Source organism: Pocillopora verrucosa, chromosome 13, assembly GCF_036669915.1.
Source record: "Pocillopora verrucosa isolate sample1 chromosome 13, ASM3666991v2, whole genome shotgun sequence".
Classification (NCBI taxonomy): Eukaryota; Metazoa; Cnidaria; class Anthozoa; order Scleractinia; family Pocilloporidae; genus Pocillopora; species Pocillopora verrucosa.
In genome coordinates, this window is record NC_089324.1 from 13,664,480 (window position 1) to 13,687,923 (window position 23,444).

The window sequence follows — 23,444 nt, forward strand, 5'->3', positions numbered from 1 at the left end:
AGGACTTACGAAAGACTGGGTCTTAGTCGCTTTAGTCTCCACTCTGTCTTGTTTCCAAGCAACGGCGCCTTGTTGTTGACCGTCAAAGTTTATGATGGCGCGAAGGAAATGGACTTGAGAATTTCTTGAAATTTGCACCGTGAAAGGTCGGTTTGCCCTCCGATGTTTATGCTAACTGTAATCTACGCTCATTTTCTATCTTTTTCTGACATTTTTAGGAAAATAATTAGAAAACTAATGTTTTTAGGGGTTGCTTTTCGCGTTACAAGTTGAGCTGAATGCACGAATTTTCATGAAGAACTTTAACAGATTTAGGTATTGGTAAGACACATTTTCAAACTAGAGAGAGTCACGCGAACATATTTTTGCGTTTTACTGCAATTTTGCGTCATAAAGCAATTGCCTTGTGAAGAAAAATAGGTTCAGGATTGTGTGTTCTTTTGCTGATGCAAAAAATGTGTTTTCTTTGCTGGTCGTAGAAATATGACTTCAAATTCGTCCCAGGAGGTAATTCAGGCGCGCCGGACAGAATCTTTGGATGCACCAGAGATATTGAAACTTGTCAGCGCCACAACAGAAAAGCTTTTTGGTCGTGTAAATGTCGTAAATGTTATGTAAGTAGACTTCAATTAATGTGGTAGGGATTATAAACCATTTAATAAAAATGTACCGATGTTATAATTTTATTAAGAAAAATCTTGGTTCAAATGTTAATTACAGATCATTTCAACGTGATATAACAGTGATTATCAAAGAAATGATGAGCTGAAACTATCTATCACATAATTGATTCATGAATCATACAACTGACTGGAACTCTGTGCTACAGCACAATCTATTTTCAACAACTGGATCTAGACTGACTCTGACTCTGGTTGAACACTAACTTAGAGCAGACTCCCTTTAACAGATGTCTTCAACTACCACCATTACACAGATGACTTAATCATGAAGTTTACATAAGAAACAAACTGAACAGAATAAAGTTACTTAAGCGAGACCAGACATACATGTAGACCTTTGGACTGACAAATAACTTTTCACTTGTCTCTAATGATGACTTCTGATCTGCTGTTGTTGTGAAAAAGTCAGTCACTACACTCAATAATATACTTCTCAGGAGTATACTCTCTCAGTTTTGATTTGACTCCATGATTAAATGTTATATAATCTATAATCTTCCATTAATTTTGCAGTGAAAAAGCCAGTTTGGCTGTAACATTGGTTAATGCAAACAATGATGTCATGGGTCATGCAGCATTCTTTGATTACCCCAATCTACCAAGTTTGGATCCTGGGAAATGGGAAGAATGGTTTCATACAAAATATGACTGCAAAAAGTGCAGTGTAAGTGTATTTTGATTCTGAAATAGATTTCTTGATAATATTTATTTCCTCAAACAAGCACCCATGCTCTAATAAGCACCTTCCCTAAATAAACACCTACCTATAGGGTGTAGAGTCAAACACCCTCAAACACTCCTCCCAAAATAAATCCAAAAATAAAATTAATTCTCCAAACTATGGTTACAAGAACTGTATGGCAGGCAGTAAGGAGAATTACTAATGAGATCTTGGGAGTTAAAGGCATTATAAAAAGGTGATCCATTAAAAGCTTCTCGGTTTTCTAATTTGTAATCATTGGAAAGTGGTTGTCATCACCCTCTGTACATAAAATTGCTATGTATATTTTTCAATAGTTTATCATCCAAATCTATTACTACAGTCTGTATTGTTTTCATTCAACCAGCCTCTCAACACCCTCTTCATGAACTACTTTGTAGCAAAGGCAGATTTTGCATATGGCTGTGCAACAGAAATTATCAGGTGAGTTTTTGAGTAATCTGTAAAAAAAATGGGCATGTCGACTGGCAACCATTTGAGTTGCAGGTGTATGCAGACTTAATTTAGTCTTTTTTGTGTGTATAATAACAAATTGTTATCCTGAAAATTGATAAGCCAAGAGAGCTATTTTCTTTGTTTACAGAACTGTTTTCAATGCTGTTCCAGCACTTCATTATATTTTCCTCATTGTACCAAGAGGAGTTGAGACAGGTAATATACTGGTTACCAGTAAAAATTAATTATCATTATACACTTAGTCTTGTAGTCAAGGAATTGATTGGGTAATATTGCTTGAGTGCAAGAACTGCCCTTACAAGGGTATGTCATTCTTTTTTTTTTATTTGACTCTTCTATGAAAATGTATAATATGGTTGTAATAATAATAATTTATAAACTTAAATAGTGTATGCTGCATGACATAATGATTGTGTGTGCTTTGTAAAAAATTTCTAAAAGATATGATAAAACTAGCAGAGAAAATGGGGAAAAAAACTAAAATTGTTTAAAAATTACAAGTCAGAATAAAATGCTGTCTTTAGGTACTAGTGACTCCCACCCTATTTCACCCTACAATATCAGCCCTGAGTCACACACTTAGGTCACACGAATAAAGGAAAGATTACCAAATAAAGACGCTCTTGATTGTTAACCAAATTCTCCTTGTCAGCAACTTAGGAAACTTGTAGAGAACAGTATGGAGAATATGCATATTGATGTTTGGATGTAAATGGTCAATAAAATTATTAAAGATGAGATTCAAGGTCTTATTAACCAACAAGTAAGCCTATGTTGCAAGTGCAAGACATGCATTTCTCCTCCCACGGGCAGATTTTATTAAAGTTGGGGAGAGGTTTACTGGTAGTTCTTGCTAAATCCCTTGCAGACCTCTTGCTGGCTTGCATGGCTCAGGCTTCTTACTTTTCCCTGGGCAAACGAAACACTGAGTATGTGTCAAAGTGTTAACAATGTTAGGGTGTACTTGGAGGGTAAGGTCCTATTGAGTATATGTATAATGTTGCATTTCAATATTCTTTTCTCTTGCTTATTTAAGGAATACAGTTAGTTATTTTAGAAACACTGATTAAGAAGCAGTTTGGCCTGCACTGTTTGGTGACATTTTTTTTTAATTAAGTGTAAACAGAGCTAGTAGTTTTAGTTAACTCTAACATTTGGATCGTTCAATATATGCAATCTTGTCCAGCCCTTAGATCAAAGGCTGACACTGTCATAATTAATGAGCAATTGGTAATTTAAGTGAATTTTGTTTGATCTTAGAGTGTTAATGACATTTAGTATGTTAATCTCCATTTTGCAGGACCAGTACTGACAGAATTATTTAAGCCAGTGGCATTTAAAGAGAGTTTTTCTGGAAGATTGAGCATTGAATTGCAAGTGTGTCATCGTCATGATCACAGTGCGAAATTACACATCAGATCAGCAAGGTAAGATGACCTGGGTCTCCAGGTATAGCTTGTTCATCATTCCATAAAGGAGCTTTGTGATACATGTACTTCAGGGCTCCAAGTTGGGACCATTGCAATCTATATGACAAGTAGGAAAGAATTTTGGCCACACAATTTGCAGTGACAATGCATAAGACTGGCAATCTGTGTGTGGTAGTCATGTATTACGGAATGATGTAACCTTTTTCAATCAACTATTTATTTTTAATTAATGGTTTGAAGTTAAAGTGAGATTTACTGTTGCAAATTTAAGATATCTGTATAAAATAATAACAGTCGTTTCCTTATTTCAGGCACTGTGTACTAGTATATATCTATGCATGCAAATTGTGCATTTCCTTCCAGCTATGGTGACATGTGTACATGTATAAAATTGACACTGCACACAGTAACTCAGCTCATATTTCCATCACTCAACACACCTTTGAAAAAATCTTTTCCTTGCAGGGTTGAGGATCATGATGATCTTACACCAATTTTTAATCGACAAAGTGATGTCCTCACATCTACGTATGGTATGTCTTCTTTTTTAAGGGTTAAATAACTTGATTAGGGTCCTGTTCAGATAATGTCAGAATAAATGTGCATATAGCTTCCAGCTACTCATTTTTTTTTTTGGAGGGGGGGGGGTTAGAATTACATCTTAATCAACACACCCCCCTCTTCAATTGCAATTTCAACCTCCCCCCCTCCAAAAAAGGAAAAAAAGACATCCAGTTGGGAAGAGATATACAATGCAAGGCTCAAATTTGATAGACTGATTGTTATTTTTTTCCTTCAGGTGACTTTTTCCTGGCAGAGCTTATAGAGGCTCAGGATGAAGACAATAAATGTGTTGTTGCTGATGTAAGTTGATAGATTAGCACAGAGGAGTCTCTAACCCATAATATGATACCTAACCCAAGATCACTCTACAAGTTCTTCACACATTCTCTATATATCTCCCATGGCTACTGACAAGAACTAATCTGTAGTTACTCCTTGTGGTTTATTCAACTTTACCTTTGCCACAAGTATCTTGCTCTTTGAGCTTGTTCCTGTCACTTTTATTAAGAAAGACAAATGCTTCAAGATGGGATGAAGCATGCTTAAAGGGAAGTGAAGTGTTTGAAACTTGGTGTGATTAATTGTAGATGCATCCTATAGCTCTTGGGGAAGAAATTTGACCTGAAGTACTTTTTGTAACTTCTCTGGTTGGAACATTCCCTGAAGAACCCTACTCATTTTTTCCATTTAGACTTATCACTTCATGAACTGATTACACTGTATTTCTTAGAATGATAGATAATGATAGATAATATGATATATAAAGAAAACAATTTTTTCAGGGGTTCTTACTTAGTTTAAAAAAAAATTATCTTAAACTTCCTTTATCCTGTTATGATTCTTAAGGTGAAGGGCACTGCTGTTGGTTTTATGAGCGTCTGTTCAAAAGTTGATGTAGAGTTACTGAGCAGCTGTTTTGACTTAAAGCCATTTAACGGGTTGCAAAAACTACAAGGTCAAACACCAGGTACATTAGCCATTAATTTGTCAATTAAAATCTTTGCGTAGACTGTAAGTAATACATCCTCTTATCCTCTCGATTTCTTTGCTGCCAAGTGTAACTTCGGAGGGAATACACGAATAAATTATTTGAATGAATAGCATTCGTTGATACATGTATCTTGAGGATCGGTGTAGAACGGCGAGTTAAAGATAATATTTTGTTCAAGAGGTTCTAGAGGGGAAAGGCCGCTTTCGGCTATTTCACTACTGTGTTTTTCACGTTGCCAGCTCTAGAACTTTCTTACGGTGATCAATTCACATTATTAACTTCGTTGATAAAACCAAACCACATTTATATGTTAACTATCGCATTTGCTGTGTTGGAAAAATAGAAGAGAAATCAGACCATGTCTAACCAAATTTGATGACAGAACTAGAAACAAAAAGGTTTTAAAAACTGCTTAATTTTGAAATATCTTATCCAAGTTATGTTCGGTCAGATTGTTACAGTGTCCGAACAAAAGAAGATTTGAATGGACATACGTACTTTGAAGGGGAAAATTTATTTTCTGCTCTGAGGCGACTTTTTCTTTATCAGTTTAAATCCTTGAATGGTAATCACCCACGTTCATTTTTTGTTATGTACAGCACTAGTTCCGGAAAAGGCACCAAGTCCTGAAAGAGAACCAAGAGTCACACCGTCAGACGAACAGGTACAAAGAACATCGCCATTAGAAGAACGGACAGAAACGTAAGTAATCAAGCGAGTGATAATGATTTAGAAAGGATACTAGATTGTTTTTCTTTTTTCTTTTAAGTAATTGTATGAGGTGCGTCCGAGAATTAAATTTTTCCTCGAAATTGTGGGTCATGATCCTCAAAGAGGACTACGTCTAAGAGTGTCTCGAAACTTGATTATCAAAACTAAAATTTGGAAACTCGATCCTCGAAACTTGAATCTCGATTCTCGAAACACGAATCTCGAGCTAAACCTTTATTCTCGATTCTCGAAAGGCTACATTTGAGCGATTCTGTAACTTTCTTAAATAGACTTCTGTTTAATGTAGTAACTGCTAGAGGTGGTTATGACCTAAATACTTATAGATATAACATTCAAACTACTTTTACCACCGGCTATGAGTGAGTTTTTTTAATTTTGACTTATTTTTATTCTATCTTATGTATGTGTCATGAACCTGATTCATTACTGAATGATCAATTTTAACTTTTTTGCTTGTGAGCTTTGGTCATCTTAGATTTTATATCTCTTGAGCACTGACTTATGTATCAGGGTGTTACTGCACTTAAGACTGAGGTACTTAGGCACCTTACATAGAGAATAACACATGGGTGCATTTTGAATGGAATTTTTTCTTCGAGAGAAATTTTTTTCTAACGAGTGAGATGCAGAGTCGAATACGAGAAGAGAAATTCCATATCTACCAGGCACCATGTATAATTTTATCATTTTTTAATATTTTATAACCACCGTAGGCCTTTACTGAAAAGAAAAGTCGGCTTTATGATTATATGAAAATGGTGAACGTTCTGCCGTTTATTCATCAACCTAACCTGGTGGCCCGAAAGGCGAGTGACGTGTCAGCAGCTGATTGCTGATGTCAAACTATTACAGCTTTCCTCAGGGCTGGAAATCCTTGTAAAACGGCGCAGTTTACTTAATAAACCAACGTATTTCACTCTTTCTCTAATTTTGTAGACCAAAAGACTCAGTCAAGCAGGATAAAGATGAAGAACAAGTGCCAGTTCACTCTGCCAGCCTCTCCAGAGTAAGTACTGACTAGTTAAAAGCAACCTGCAAATTTCTGATCGTAGCAATATGCAGGATATGCGTGTCACATATGAACCTACTCACGGCTTAAAGCTCGATGGTAGAGCATCAGGGCGCGGTATCCGAAGGTCTGGGTTCGATATTTTCAAACACAGCCAGGGGATCAATTTTGATCTCCCGCGCGCCAACTTCCCGCCAAATATTTCAAAGGAACTCTGCTGATTTTTCGTTGGGGATTCGGTTTTCTTCCTTGCTCTACGCTCACGACTGAAGGAGTAACATCTTTCTCCACTTCTTGAGACCTAAAAATTATCTTAAATTTACGTTTCATTTTTTTTAGGCATCAAAGGGTGCAACCGATGGAGAACCAAGCGCATTTTGCATCCAACTCTTTTGCATCGACGAAAAATACGAGACGAGGTCAGTAACAAAAAGAATTACATATTTTCTCCTTCGGTGTATCTGATGTTACCGTATTTACTTGATTAAAATCTCAAGTGTTTCTGTTGAGGTCTTTGTTAAAGGAAGGGTTGTATTTCATTGAAGAAATGTAAAATGGTTTCCGTGTTTACATAGCCTGATGTAAACACGCGGGAGGTTGGGAGAACACGAGATAAGCGTAGGAAACCTACTAATGAAAGAGGAACGAAAACCGTGTTTACATACGCTCATGTAAAATGGTTTTATGGCCAATCAGAGCGCGCGTACTATTTGAATTATTTTATAAAAATACTTCTTCAACAATTGACGGCACTGATGGTAAATCTCTTTGGTAAAACAGGAACTTTCTCAGTTCAATATCTTTACCCTTCATTTTACATATGTGTTTTAACCTTTAAGTCTCAATATCTGATAACAGATTCTCCTCTTTAGCCGGTACACATTTCCTTGTAAATATGTTACCAGAATTTGGTGTATGATCAGGATAACAACTTTTACCTGATAAGTTTGAGTCTTCTCATTACCTATTTGCTGGATATTTTACGGATTTGATAAGGGGAAAATACATGTAAATCACTTCTGGGAGTTAAAAGGCTAAAAGCTGCATTTTTCGCAGAGGGTACAGCGTTTATAGTAGGGCGGCGTTCATTGGTAATTTTGCTTCTACAACAGCGTTTAACGGCGGCGTGTAATCGAGTAATACGCTATCCTCTGCTGTTAAACGTTAGCTTAGCGTATCCCTTTTTCACTTGATTGTAATAAAACATATTTGTTTATTCTTTTAGGTCTATAGATTTTCTTCCAGCGGTGTTTGACCTATTTCCAGTAAGTACCAAATGCTTACTTTAGTATTTGTCGTAAATAGAGTGTTGTAAAGCGCCGGACAGGGTTCAACTGAGTTCAAGCCCCAGACCGGACTGACACTCAGGGATTTAAAATAACTGAGGAGAATGTGGTGCCTGTGTTAGGACATCTGCAAATGGTCAGACGTTCTAGTGCTCTCAGATAAGGACGATAAACCGCAGGCCCCGTTTCTTGCATCTTCTCTGTACTGCTTTATGGCAGGGAACGTCAAAGAATCCACGCACTTTTCGCAAAAAGGACTGAACGTGGCTCCCGGTGTTGTGGTCTGGCCATGTTGTTGTTTATACAGGCCACTATTCAAACCAGCCGAGCTCTGAAGCTGAACAGGGCAAAAAGATAAATGAAGTAAATACATAAGGACTATCTGATTGCAGAGAAACTTTGGTAACGCAGAGAGGAAGGATTTTAGTGGTTTATCTTATTGCCTTGACCAATGAACTGCTATTTATTATTATTATTATTATTACTATTATTATTTTTTTTAATAGGAAAAAGACTACTGCATTTTAACAATGCCTCATCTTGTACCAGAGTTCCCTCTTCTTCAGTCTTTTGTGGTACGTTTTCGTTGCAGTGTTATTGCGTAGTTTTATTGTCCTGTCTAATTGTAAGCACATGCAATACTTTTCATCAAGACATGTTCATCCACATGATTATGTTTTCCCTTCATGACTCACGCTAAAGTTACCAGTTCCTTTATTTCAGAGGGTTACTCCAAGAAAGTACAGCACATTATCTCAAGAGCTTTATGTGTTTCACCGATGGGGTCTCATTGAGTAAGTTCTAAGTTTTTGTACTTAAACAGATTTACTTAACTGTTTTTTGGAATTTCAAGTTCAGGCTTAGCTTACAATAGGAAATCAACGAAAATTTCCCAAATATTGCGTTTTAGACTTATTTATTTATATCGTTTGAACAGGTATCTCGGAAACTCGTGGTCAGATTTTTCTTTTCAGTTCCTTGAGTATAACATTTCGAACTACAATTATTTTTACCTTTGCCCCTGGTGTGTTTGTGTTCACGCGCGCTGCACGTGATCTTGTAATTCGGCCAATCATGCCCACAGACCTTGGACTTGAATCTGAAGCCTACCTGAACACTTGGTTTGCTATCTCAAACTTGTCGCTTGTTTTTTGTTTGGATTTTATGGCTTTTTGAAGACTTCCCTCACAGGCAAATGTTGTACTTGATTTGTTTTATTCGTTACACCCGAGTTGACGGAGATTGGGCTCTAGTCTCGTGATCCATACAAGATGTTTTGTTGTTGTCAACATCTCGTTGTTCAATGTTATATTCATTTAGAACTGTGTTTTTACTATTTGTGCTTTTTCTTCTGGAAGATCGTTTCAAGTGAGTCCCTGTACCTCGGCTGACACTGAAGGAATCCAATCTGTTGTCTCACAACTGAATGGCGCAGATATCATAATGCAGTGAGTACATCCACCAAAAAATGTTGCAAAAATATTACAAGTTTACACAGAGGTTTCAATTGAGGCGAGGCAACAGCATTTTACCGCTGTCCATAGGACCTCTAACCACCGTCGGTTGAGCACTCGTGCAAGTTTTCGTGCCTGGGTTGCGCCTTAGGGCACAGCGGCCTTTTGCACCATCGACAGCCACCAAGGGAAAAGATTATTGAAAGCGCTGTGAACAACAATGTCATTTTGCAACACGATTCTCAGTGCTCATGGTATTGACTGCTGTCTCTATGTTTTTATTGCAGAGATGTTCAGCAATACAATAATGATAGGAGAGACCCGGTAGGTTTTTATAGTAGATAAACGTATAAATTTTATGTTATTATATTATTGCATGTTGATCTGACATCAATTTTATTTCATTCTCGCGCCCTCAACCCTCAATATCTCTCGACGTCTTGGACCACTACTGTTGATAAGACGAACATCTGAATCATATCATAGTAACTAAACTTATAAATTAAGCAGTGGTTGTCCTCTTTTGTCTCAACAATTGTTGCATTTTTATTTAGTACACATTCGTGTATCATGTAACGCATTTATTCAAATGAGCGTCGCTCAACGAGTTTGCTAAAATTTCGTAGAGGCACCCCATGAGTCTTTTGGACGAGACGAAACGTGGCAACATACCAACCTTGAACTATTTTTCGGAAATAGTTGATAATTTCTATTTTGTGAATGCACCTCGCTTTTTGCTGTTTTTCTGAGATCCCAATGCCGTTACCAGACTCCACTTTTCTGATGAGGGTTAAGTCCAATGGTGTATTTTTTTCTTAATCTTTAACAATATGTCTCATTTTCATATGATTAAAGGATGGTGCTGAAATTCAGTGCTTTATCGCTAAGAGTTTGGATCAAGTTGTCGGCGTCGCCCTCCTTAGACGAGAAGAGGTGTCCTTTTTTTTTTTGTTCTTTTCTTCTGTTGAGTTTTATGTGAATTAAAGAGCTTCGGCTCTGCAATTTTGACCATTTCCGTTATTCAGCCGTGCTTTGCCATGTATTGTTTAAACCTTCACATTCGTCTTCTTTCTGCTCCTTTGTAGGATATAGAATATATCCGCTCTCATTTCAACATTGAAGATTTTATTTACTTCAATCATCATAAAAGAGATGAACATGGCCGTCTGTTCCATTTTGCTCTCAATCCTGTATTTCAGCAATATTCCAAACACTTTCTAAAGGTAGGTTGTACACTGAAAGTTAAAGCTTCAACAGCTCATTACTGGTGATGCAGATGTGTCTTCTGACAATCACGTTTGACCATTACATGTTTCTCTCCTCGTAGGAAGTGCTAAGACTGGCCCACAAATCTTGCCTGTATTACCCAGTCTGCCCAAGATACACAGAAACAAAACCAGTAAGTTAGCATCAATCTCAGATTTGTAGTACAAACACTATTTACGTCAAATAGTTTTGCGCACGCATGATTCACATTAACGTTACACGTGGCTTAAAATAAACCCTCGCTAAAACTGGGAAATATCTGGTAATATTCTTCAAATGATTTTCCTCAATTTCAAAGGCATGCCGCCAAATTCACGAAAAATCTCGTTTGAAATTCAATTTAAGATGGAGAAGTTTTTTGCGGTCAAATCTATCGTTTACAAAGTCATAGGTGAGAAATCTAACAAGTCAGCTTCCACGTAGTAAATTTATTCGACACCGAGCTCTTTTGCAAAATTTTTTCCCGCGCGCTTAAAAAAAATCTGAGAAGGATAATTACCGCCGTAGTCTTTACTGGCCTCTAAATTCCACGAAGCTTACAGTTTTCCTCTACCTTCTTTTCTGGGAAAAATGTTCACTTCTCAGAGCACAACGTCCGCGGAAAAATAGCTCAGCATGTTTTCGCGTCAAAGGAAAACGTATGTATTTGTAAACATAATATTTCCTTACAGCTTTTATTCCAGATCTTCAACCAAATTCAGGCTGTTTATGTTTGTTTTCAGGGCTCCAAACCCCATACGACTGTGACAGCGCTTAATGACTTGGTACCAATCAGGTGTGTAACGGGACGTCCTCGTGACATTGAAAAACGCTACGAGAACTGCTTCTAGCGGAAGTTTGATTGTATCAAATGTTCAGACGTAATTATTCCTTCATGTTCCTGCTAATGATGTTAAAAATGTCTTGCTACAGAGCTCGTCGTCAAATTATATACCCATTGGATCAACTGGGCGGAAATGCTCCCTCAGAAAGAATCTTAGCAAATAAGGTAACTTGATTTCTTTTTGATGAAGGTAGTTGTATCGTGAATGGCTTAGAGCCCAATATGCAGAATGAATCAATAAGAAACAAGGGCAAACGCACATTACTGACATTAAGCGCGGGAAAACGCGTGTGACAAAATGCCGGTTGGTTTTATTTTTACAGTTGATTGATTAGTCCTCGTTATTTCAACCAATCACAGACCGTGAATACATCACCCCGTGATTAATTTCACGCCTAACATGGGTCATGTTGCTGATTTAGGAGGCAGCGCTAGCTATTTCAAACAATCTCAATGGGTTGTGATGCAAACTAAAATCAATTCATGGAGTCGTCTTTCAGTCCTAATTTCGTTGTTACATAAATCGAGTAATTGACTAGGATTTAGTTGTGTCATGCGCTACTTGTGGTCTTTACAACCATTAGGATTTAGAAACAGAAACTCATTACTTCTTATTTTTCTATTTTCCCCTTTTCTTTTGGAGCAGTGGAAGATGTGGATCCCTGGCAACTTATTTTCATTTTTTTAATTTTTCAATTTTTTTTTCAGGAACCCTTTGCTTTGACTCATTTGAACAGAAAATTAACTTTAGAACCAAAGGTTTGTTTGTCTCATTCCAGTGATCTTTACACATCGTTGGTTATTATGTGGGATGCCTGTGGCAGACCGCGTTAACATTCGCTTGAGTGTCGTTGCAAGATGTGGACATTAGCCACGTGCTTGTGCTTCTCGCTGATGTTAAGCTGAGGTTGCTACTTGGATGGGTGACCGCACGTAATATCCCGGGTTGTTGACTTGTCTTTTCTTCTCTTCGTTTTTCGATTTCAGTCCTGTACGTTGAAGAATTAGCATTAACTTTGTTATTTTCCACGTAAAAACAGAGTAACTGTAGATGACAACCAATGCATCCCACGTAAACTTCTCCAGTCGTCTTGTTTACATATACATGTACCATCCGTAACTTGCCATGACAATTTCTTTTCGATTTAATTGTTTAACAGGTTACCATTAATGCTCGGATTGTTGTGGTTGGAGCATCAGATGTGGGGATATCTTTCCTTGAAACCCTCTTGTTTTGGTGAGTTTGCCTTTCTGTAGTTTTTCACAAAAACTCGTAGTAAAATGAATGATCGACGTCAAGGGCGGCATGAATTTTTTATACCAAAGCGAAGGAGAGCAAACCAAACCGATCGCGCACTAATTTCGACAATGTTGAAAAGTGATCGAAGTTTGACCTACATACATTAGAGAATTCAGCGAGCGGCTTGATTCTAGTCAGGCTAGTTTCCTCACATGGAAAGTGAGACACGGATTAAAATATTTAGTAACAGGTTACCGTGTAACTCAGGCCCCAGCCTGATAGTGATTTATCCGTTGGATAGCGTTATTCGACCTTTATACAACTGGGCCCTGGATGGTTACTATATACTTCTCTTTTCTGTTTTAGCCCGCATCTTCGTTTCAATAATTTAACACTAGTATCCACACATGGTTTGCCAGGCCAGCTTCCTCCAGACGAACTGCGTTCAAAGTGCCTTCCTTCCAGGTATTGAACTCATCTGTGCAGTGTGTTTTTCTTTTCTTCCCTGGTATCTGCTAGTGGTTTCTTATGTGAAAATTCCTTTCCAGTTCTCTTTGAAATTAAACCCGTTACAGCGAGCGCTTCACGATAGCCTGGTGTCTAACGCATTGTTTCATCTAAAGGTCTGAGTTATATTTCAAGCCAGAACAATCATGTTTTTGGAACGGTTATTATTATTGTCCATAAATTTCGCTTAGGTTTAGATCCGCGGAGATCAGTCTTGAGCAGAGGCGACTAAGAAACTCGACCCTAGACTTTTAGATTTCCTTGATCGGAACACAGTTTGTTACTATGAGTTTGCTTACTTTTGCCTTCCTTAGTCTTTGTTATACTCAAGACGATTTCACTCACATGGCATTGGAAACCTGGATCAAGGTTGTTGAGGGCAAAGTCATGGCACTTGACAGGTAATTCTCCTTACTATCTGCCATACAATTTATATGATGTTAGTTCAGAGAATTTGGTATTGGATCAGCTGATAATCTCCTTGTTGATATTTTTCTTTATTCTTATCACTTGTCTGCTTGATATTGTATTGATATTGTGAGGAGAAATTCTGTCTTGGTCACTCAATTAAACTCACTTGGTGAGGAAGGTCCTTGCATCTCAAGAAGATGTATTTTAAGATCCTTCCTTCGGTACACTGGAAAGCCATTCATTATAACCTCGTTTGATACCTAGTTACGTTAACAGAATTATAAAACACAAGTGCAAGTGAACAGGATAGATTAGTTTTCAGTTAGACTGACGTCGCCGTTTCGTTTCGGCTAAAGCAATTTATCTTTTGCCCTGAATGCCAACGGGCATTTCATGAAAACCATGATGTGGTTAGAAATCTCCTTGCGATAAATTTACAACTTCAATAAATTCCCGACGGGACTTGACGCGCTATGCTTTCTAAAGCATCCCAGCGCGAAAGCGCAACTCTCTGTGCTAAAATCCTCAAAAATTGTTTTTCTTTTTTTTTTGTTTTGGGTCTGTTTTATTGTTATCTACAGAACGAACAAGGTCGTCAAAGTGAGCGAAGGAGCATTCATTCCTTATGATTACCTTATTCTGTGCACTGGTCAGCAGTTTCAAGTCCCTGTACCTACTGGCGCTGATATCTCCACTTTAGTCACTACCAGTGAGGTGACAATACCTCAAGTATCACGATACACGGGCCCCCTGCCATCGTCAGTGTTCACTGTTAATACAGAAAAAGACTGTGAGAACGTGTTAAGCTTTATCCGAGGGGAGTTTCTTACGGGTGAAGGTAAGCCGTACGTGATAAAGTTAAAATGGTTACTGTTTAGTTACTTATAAGAGATGAGGTCAGGCGGTTTATTTAGGAGAAAAGGATAACTTTTTTTCGAGGGGATGCCTTTTATGACAGAGCCAGTGGTAAATACAATATGTTAAACGATCTCAGTGGTGGCGAAAGAGGCATCTCTCCATGGAACATTTACAAAACCATATTTTAGACCTCAATTTGATCATATGCAACTTTGGTCACCAATGTATGCGTCTGTGATTTGAATCATATTTAAGAAATTTAGCAATTTGTTTGATACACCTCTCTCCTAACAATTCCAACAAGTTGTGTCCGTTGGTCGGAGCACCCAATAAGTATTTGGGAAGCCTGGTTTCGAACATGACGGAGCCTTATCTGTTTAGGCCTCTTTTGTTGCAATTTTTTCAATTGCGGTCAACCTGGGAATAATTCGCCATTCGTTATCATCCACAGGTCCAAATATGTTTGAAGCAATTTTCATTTGAATGCCGAAAGCAAATAGGGCTCGCTATGGTTTTTTCTTTACTTCGCACGGTGATTGGTTCAAAAACTCTCGCGCCACTTTCTCGACCAATCAGTTTCAAAACTAAAACCAATCACGTCTTGATCACGCGTTTTGCCGCCTTAAAGCTCCTTGTGATATTTTTTCTTTGATCTGATTGGCTGATGTGATTACGTTGGTTTTGGTTTTGCGACACCCAATCAAAAAGCGCTCTTTTTCACTTATTTGTAATTTAGCAGTTTTGTTTTGTTTTGTGTTTTTAAGGAAAAGCCCTTGTGTACGGAAACACACTGGATGCTTTCGTCGTGGTGCAAACCCTTCTAGCGGCTGGACTCCCTGGATCACGTGTTGTGCTCGTTCAGCCCCCAGTCTCGTTACCAACCTGTTTTAATAACCCGTTTATCGATGATGCGGTTTCTGCAGCACTACATGAATGTGGTAAGATTCCCTAACACACATCAATGTGCATGGTAATAGCGGCAATCTTTTGTCCAATCTTTTCAGTTTTTTATTATGTTTTGTTCGTTTGTTTTAATGGTTTTTGCTAACGTACACGATTTAATTCTAACATTTTTGGTACAATTAAAGCTTAACCCTTCAACTCCCAGCAGTGACCAAGACATACTTTCTCCTTACAATATCAGTACTTTATCAAGAAGACCAGTGATGAAAATAGAGAGAAATATCAGAGGATTATCATTTAATCCAATACTTAAGTTTCAAACTTATAGGCAACGTAAAGAAGACAGTGAGGCGAATTTCTAAATAGATCTTGGGAGTGGAAGAGTTCGAGAAGTAAATATTCATTTTGTTTTTTCGTAGAAAAGGAAGGAAACTCTTGTAGTTTAGTTAAATTTCATCAGGACCTTCCACTTGAGTCCGTTTATGGATTGTACAAAATATTGCCACCTGGAATAGTTTAGTACATCACCGAAAATTTTCAAAAAATTCTGTGAATCTGCAACTTTCGTTGACGTTATTTCTCTACTCTTTTCTTCCATACATATTATTCTTTTAGAATCGTTTTCCGTTTAAGAAACGTTTTTATTTCATAATCGTAACATTTTGCCCTGAAAAACAGTAGAGTTTAGCTACCCTATTGCTAAATTCAAATTGATTTTTATGCTTGTTTACTTATCATAATTTTAAATATATTCGCATAGGCACCGCATGATCCCTTGCTTGGTTGAAGATCATTATAAACTTTATGTGAACCGGTTTTATTTTTTTTCATTATTGTCCCTAAAGGAGTGGCGTGTCATGTCGGCTTCACACTCGCTCAGTGGAATGACGGGAAAGTCGACCAGCCTCTGTCACGTGCTACGTTTACGTCAGAAAACAAACCACTCAGTGTTGACTGTGAGGTGAGCTCACTTGAGACGATGATAAAGAGAGGAATCTTTGCACAAATTTTCAAGTTTCTTTAATCAATTAATTGGCCACCGTTCCTTAGTTAAGAACGTACGAAAAACAAATAATGCACTTCACCTAGATGAAAAGGTTGCGCTTGGCAGATGATATACAGAACACTTTTCGCATGATAAATACGTGGCTGACTTCTTTGTGTCGTCTTCAGTGCATGCGCGATGTATATTGAGTGGTTGTTACCACAGTGTATCGTCCTTTCTCACAGATTTCAAGCGGGCATGGGTAACTACGATAAGATGGTCTAAAACAAAACCTGTCATTCTTATCCTATGCATTCTCGTTCCTTCTTAGTGTATTCTTCCCATTTAGTGTTTTTCTCTTATCCTACGATTTGTGCTGTTAAGCTAAATGTAATTTAGCAGGTCAACTAAAAAAATATCGCGACCTTCCAATATATTTACTTCAATTTTCCAGGCGTTCTTTTGCTTCCAATCCAAGAAGGTTGACCACGACGCTTTTAAAGGTAATTTTTTTTGTCGTTGCTATTTTCTGTTTAGTGATCAAGTAGTTTTTTTCATGGATTCATTTGTCCATTCATTTCAGCCATTAATGACAGCTGTCTTGTGTTTGACGGAAGATTAGTCATCGACGCAGATTTCCACACAAATGACCCATGCATTAGGGCTGCAGGACCACTAACGAAATTCCAGCGGAGATACCATGCAGAATCTTGGTAATGTATCATACTTATCATAATAAGTTGTCTATGGTTGTCATAATTATCGGTCGTTGTGGTGGCCCGCCTAGAATGACGGATTATACTGCAGTCAGATGTACGTCAACGGGAGATTACGGAAGTTTAACATTTATAGACCCGTAGATCAGCTTCCATATTCTCCATATTGTTGTCCATACATTTTTTAAGGTGTTGACAAGAAGAATTTGTTTAGCAATCAAGAGCGTCTTGAGTTGGCGATCACCTTTTATTTTTGTAACCTGGATGTGTGATTCAGGTGTGATGTTGGAAAAAGAAATCAGATGTTCGTCACCCTCAGGGATCAAAGTGCTTAGTCATTGAGTCTTAGGTAACTCGCTTTGGAAGCTGGTAGATGAAAGTGAAGCAGTGTATGCTGTGTAAACACCTTTTGATTTCCAATCTGTATACATGTTTTTCTACATGCATTCTTCAAAATTTTTCTCGTTCTCTTTTCATTTTTAGGACTCATGGAAACTTCAACTCCAAGGAGGTAGGTGAAGAACTCGCGCAGTCTTTGTTAACATTGTTTGATCCCACCCTTGACGCCATGCTTCTCGACACGGAGACCCCACGAGAGCAGAATTTACTGATACCAATATACACCAAACCGAAGACAGTCTCTGCTATGTTACCAGGTGAGACGACTTCCATGCTAGAGAAAATTCAGCGCACAATTGGGTTAATTTGCATCACTGCACTCTTTGATTCTCGCGCGAAACTCTCAAGAAATCAGAAGAGAATAAAAATAACAGTTAACAAATGAGTGACGAGCATTATAGACCAGCACTAGTTTAGACTAGTTTAGACTAGTTTAGACTAGACTAGTTTAATGTTGTAATTTGAGATTGCTTTGACTCTACTTTACGTCGTTCTGTGAAGCTAGCGCAGCTCCCAACCACTCTGTCACTCTCATTTTCCTGCGTGTTATCTCTTTGATTTGGAGTTTTCTCGTGATTCCCAACAAGCTCCTTAAGCGTAAGTGAGAAAATCTTCGACTTTAGAGCCGAGAAAGTTTTTTTTCGCTTTAAACTACCCTTCAAGACAATTAATTTGATTTTATTAACTGACGAAGGACTAACGCTCGGAACGTCAGCTTTAGAAACTCTTTGCGGTGGTAAATTTACATTATTGACTCAGATGATGAAACCAAATTATCTCGTAATACCCCAAACCGACGTAGCACCACATTTTCTTTAGAAATTTACCTCCTTTCTCTTTCGAGAATGTCCTTTAATTTGAGGTATTTCGGACGTTTATTTGAACAACCAAAATTTAGGACGCGTATAGCATTTGGTGCTTGAGGGGAAATCTTCAAGTAAAGTACAGTTAAACCATTTAGCACTATAGAATCTGATCATAAATTGGCTCATGAAAGAGTACGCGCGCCTTCAAAAGAAGAGGCTTTCAAATAATGAACTTAACGTTTCATGTATTGCAGGGGGATATACTTACTTGCAAGTCGGTAAACCAAGCTTGAATATTCCATTAGACGCTCACATGGTACAGCCTGAATATGTAAGTAGGGAGGATTTGTCATAGAAAATATTGATTTTCATTGTAGTTCTGTAGCTTAATGAACGTTTGATGGTCAGGCGATCCGGATCGTATTGATCATGACATTTCGACTGCTATACTGCTAGCTTTCGTCAGGCAACGAGGTCGAAAGTTCACGTGTCGCTATTTATAGTACCTTGGTTTGTTGTTTATAATGTGTTTTTGCGTGCTGTAATTGGTGTATTTCGATCCTCATTATTATTATTGCCCCTTTTTAGAAAGGTGAGATGGAAAGTTTGTTTTAAAAGGTATATAGCATACACATGAAAACATATCATTTTCATCTTCGCCATCAAAGAATGTGTGGAAGGTTGTAATACCAAGCGGGTTTGGATGCAGCCATTTTGAATCTTGCTGAGCAACCCGGCCGCTGCATGGCATATGAATTCTTGATTCGAAAAAAAGTACATTTTCCTTTCTTACAGGGCAGGGAACTTATCACCGGTAAGGACCATGAGCAAGGCTACTTCCGCTTGCACGTGAATCAGCACCGCTCCATAGAGACAATCACGTGCTACACTCGACAGGTTAGTGAGACCATCACGTGTTTAGTTGTGAAGTGCGCGTGTTTCTTCTAAAGTCTTAGGAAGGCGGTGAGAAATTGGTGGTTTACAGTTCTTCTCATGAAACCAAAATGTGAGCATCTTTACTTCAAACACTCGGAATCCCTCTACTTACTCCTCTACTCTAACTTTACACTTTAAAATTTTTCGTTTTAGAACTTTTAAGGTGGCCTTGTTTAAAGTGAAGACGCCATCCTGTCATCTTGTCTCATTCTGTACCTTTTTTCTTGTGTTACAGGGGCTTGATACAAGTAACCTTGTGTGTTTGTATGCCCTACATGAGCGATACCTGAACAATTTGTTGCAAAGATTCGACGAGGGGCTCATAGATGATTTCTACAGGTACAAAAACGAAGGGTTTTCGTTTTCTTACTTTGGGGTTTGTATTGTTGTGACATATAGACCAATGAATGGACGGACATAAAGTTAAGAAGGTAGGCGGGTATAAGTAGACATAAACAGACAGGCAGACGGTCGGACAGACGAGCAGACGAACAGACAGATAGATAGACGACAGATTGACAGACAGACTTAAAAGGAAAAAGCACATGATTATAGGAGGTTGGTTTTTAAAGAAACTGTGGTATCACAGATAATTTGGTTTCATCAGTTGAGTCGATATTGTAAGTTGGCCACCTTACAAAGTTTATAAAGCTGGTGTCGAGCGTTAGCCCTTCTTCAGATTGAAAGACAGTCAGATAGATAGACATGCAGACATACAGAGAGACAGATAGACAAACAGACGCAGACAGACTGACTGACAGACTGACAGACGGACTGTTAGCCAGACAGAGAGAGACAGATTTCCAAACAAATACATAGATATTCAGACAGATAGGTGAGCAGATATACAGACAGACAGATAGACAGAAAGACAGACAAAAAAACAGACAGATTGACAGACAGACTGACCGATAGACAGACGGACAGACAGACCAACAGACAGATAGACATATCAGCTGGCAGGCTTCAGCTAGGCTTGATTGAAAACCGGAAAGACATTCAGGAATGTTGTTAATGTACAATTAGTTTGGAAAACACTACTGACATTGGTATATCCAAATTATGACTTGTCATCGCTTTCAAGTCCTTAAACGTTTCTTTGTGCATATTTTAGCTTTTTCCGAGAGTCCTGGTGCCTTGCCGTTTTCCACGATAGATTCAAAGATTTCAGGGATGAGATAAGAGAACTTCTTGTAGCAAAACCTGTAAGTAAAATGTTGTAAATTATTTTGAGCCATAATCTATAAAGCCAAAACCAGAGTGGTCACAACCACCAATCAGAACATCGGTTTACATTATCATTAACCAATCAGAACAACGGTTTACATCGTCATTAACCAATGAAACTCAAAGTAAAAAACAGAAAACCTACTTGTAGCGCGGGAAAACGCGAGTGACCAAGTTGAGATTGGTTTTAGTTTTACATTTGATTGGTTAAGATGGCGGCGCGAGATTTCTGGACCAATCACTGAGTGAAGTAAAGCAAAACTAAAGCAATTCAAGATCACTTTCGATACTTAATTGAAAACTTCTCGGTTATGGATCTCGATGCCAAGTATGCGCCAGCGATGGAGTTTTTAAAGGCATCATTGAAAATTCATGAAACACTACCGTCAATATTTTATGCACTTTCTATCAATCCTTTCTTTCCCTACTTTCCCCTTATAAATCCCAGAACATTATAACTTTGGTTTTGAATTTATTAAGTGCTCACTACGACGATTATGTTATGACTTTAAATGGTGTATGTATCAACCTAAAACAGTGTTGTTACATTTGTCATAATTCGCTTGATACTGACAGGCGCAGTAACATGTGTAAACCTATGTAAACCTGTGTAAAAGTATTTCGTTGCGATCTTGACCTAACGCTTAAAGCTGTGTTACCAGAATTTCACGTACATATTGTATGCGTAAGTCGAAGAAAAACAAGCTTATGGTATAAACTAACCCGAAGAACTGTACAAGCAAACTAACTTAACCTTCCCCTCTCAGTCCGCCGATGTACCGTCATTGGAGGAGAAAGTACGGAAGATGATAGACGAAGACTTAGTGGTGAGTTACTCTGACGTCCAAGCTCTTTGCTTAGTGTTTTGGTTCATACACAAGTCGACAAAATTGGTTTGCGATAGCTTTGATATAGATGGTTACAAAAGAGGTTTTCATTTATGAATTGAAACTGAAAAACGTCCTATTAAGCTGTACCCCACGACTGGCACTTGAATGGTCAAGCTTAAGGATTCTGGTTTAGAGCGTTTTGAGAAAGACCACCCTGAACGGCATGATGAACAGTACCTCATGAAAGTACTGCTCGTTAGATTTAATATGAATTGTTACTCACTCTATAGCCTGCGGGCAGGCCTTTATTCTTATTAGCGCTGCAGAACGTGCGTTTTTCCGCTCGCACGAAAATTTCAGACGAGTTAAGGCGAGTGTTAATTGCGTTGCTTTACGTCCCATATATTCCCGCGGGCGAAGAAAGACTCATGCCGAAGTGTTAATAATGAGGGCCTAGGTAAAATTTTTTAAGTGAGAACCACCTCGGACAAGAAAATAACATGAAGTTGGGGCTTAGCAGCTTTCTTACGCACGATTGCTCACACACTAGGCGTTTTAAATCCTCAAAACGTTGGAGGCACCTTGTTTATTGTAATAAGCCGTATCATCTCAAAGAATTATTGTGAAACTTGCAGTTTAACAGCATTATAAACGGCGTACCATTTTCAATTTTTATTTTCAGTTGACCAAGGATCAGCGCCGCGTTCTCTCAGACTCATACATGGCTTCATCTGCTAGAAAGGCAATCGAGCAAAGATTGCTTGGATTCCTCAGCTACAACTCCAATCACTTGCCCATGTATGCCAAACCTGGCATGGTGTGATGTCATTTAACTCGTCATCGGCGTTTCCTTTTTTGTAGATAAACGTGGTACTATTGGTTGATTTCACTGCTTCAGTGTTACACAGGTTCATCGGAAAGTCCAAACGGTTTCGATAAAACTGCAAAGGCTTGTGTACTGTATATTGTCTTCGAGTAGTATCGAATTGAATGGAAAATAAGGAATGTAAGGAAAATAAATTACTGTTATGTGTATATCATCGACTATCGAGAAATAAACCAAAAAAAAAATTACATTTAACATCGAGTATGTGGTGGCTTCTGTACTTCGACAGGCGAACCTCGTACCTCAAGATGGTGGCGTTTTTACTTTGGGCTTAACTCACCTTAACTCGTAAACTTTCCTGTTTGCGGCGACAATTTCTAGATCTACCATTTGTAATAAAACCCAAATATTCATATTCATACTTCTTTTCATTTTTAAATACGGCGAAAATATACATATTTTCCTTTGCTTTATGATATAAGTTAGTGAAATATTGAATGTAAAGATCGTTGTTAATCAGTTCAGGCTAGGTTAAGAGCAATTCATTGTTTCATCGCTAGAGCTCTTATTCGCTCCTGCAAAGATTGACCACATTCATCTGGCAACCTTAAGAGTAATAAACGAAGAATCACGCCCGAGAGTCTCATGACTGACACGAATATTCATGGCGCCTCCTGGAGTTAAGCGCTCTTCAAGTTGATTGTGCACAATAAATATGTGCATTGAGGATGCACAAAACCTTTGAATCCACCTCACTTTTTATTGGTTTAAACACTGAATTACTTGCGTTTGAACATTTACGTGACAAAAAAACCAAGCAAATAAAAATACAATGAGTCTCAGTAATAAAAATAAAATGGAATTGCATTTTCAGGACTTAAACCCGTTTGTATGTTTAAGGGAAACATACAAGAATTAATCAACAACTTCACTTGAGACAAGAATATCATGCCATGTGCAACGTTATTACATCGGCCAATCAGAGGGGAGGAAATTATCTCAAAGAATCGATACGAGTTCAAAGTAAGAACAAGAAAACTGCAAAAATCGCTGGAACACACGAGGGTGTAAGCAGGGCGGGGAGAGATTAGATATAAAAGTTGCAGTAGAAGGATGTATAATGCTATTGAAGGGAAAGGGGAGAGGGGCGTATAGGCGTGCGTATTCGACGAGTTTAATCTACGATGTAAGGAGACATGAAGTCCAATAATTGACGAAACGTGTTTGCTCATAATGAATCTCTCTAGTTGTCATTGACTGCCTCTTAGGAAGTATTATAGTAACTTATCCTTTCTTAATTATTGTTTCGTCAAAACTCTTTACCAAGGTCTTCTCGTCATCTACATCCAAGATGGCGGGTACCGACTCTGTAGAGTCTGTGGATT

General features: G+C 38.1%; 1 protein-coding gene across 1 annotated transcript; it reads left to right on the forward strand.

The window, feature by feature from the left end:
• The first annotated feature begins 56 nt into the window (after nt 1–56).
• On the forward strand, nt 57–22,805 carry LOC131781236 (cilia- and flagella-associated protein 61). Its single transcript, XM_059097886.2, has 38 exons — nt 57–146; nt 480–614; nt 1,197–1,347; nt 1,751–1,827; nt 1,988–2,055; nt 3,161–3,287; nt 3,756–3,823; nt 4,090–4,154; nt 4,701–4,821; nt 5,445–5,547; nt 6,514–6,583; nt 6,926–7,005; nt 7,812–7,851; nt 8,379–8,447; nt 8,596–8,666; nt 9,231–9,320; nt 9,614–9,650; nt 10,182–10,259; nt 10,412–10,549; nt 10,654–10,725; nt 11,315–11,367; nt 11,505–11,580; nt 12,124–12,174; nt 12,576–12,652; nt 13,022–13,120; nt 13,477–13,563; nt 14,155–14,411; nt 15,196–15,369; nt 16,180–16,295; nt 16,774–16,822; nt 16,903–17,032; nt 17,519–17,691; nt 18,495–18,571; nt 19,036–19,137; nt 19,412–19,515; nt 20,291–20,381; nt 21,171–21,230; nt 21,916–22,805. Exons 2-38 carry the CDS (start codon nt 484–486, stop codon nt 22,054–22,056), a joined length of 3,573 nt encoding a protein of 1,190 aa, XP_058953869.2. The 5' UTR covers nt 57–146; nt 480–483; the 3' UTR covers nt 22,057–22,805.
• Nucleotides 22,806–23,444: the final 639 nt, after the last annotated feature.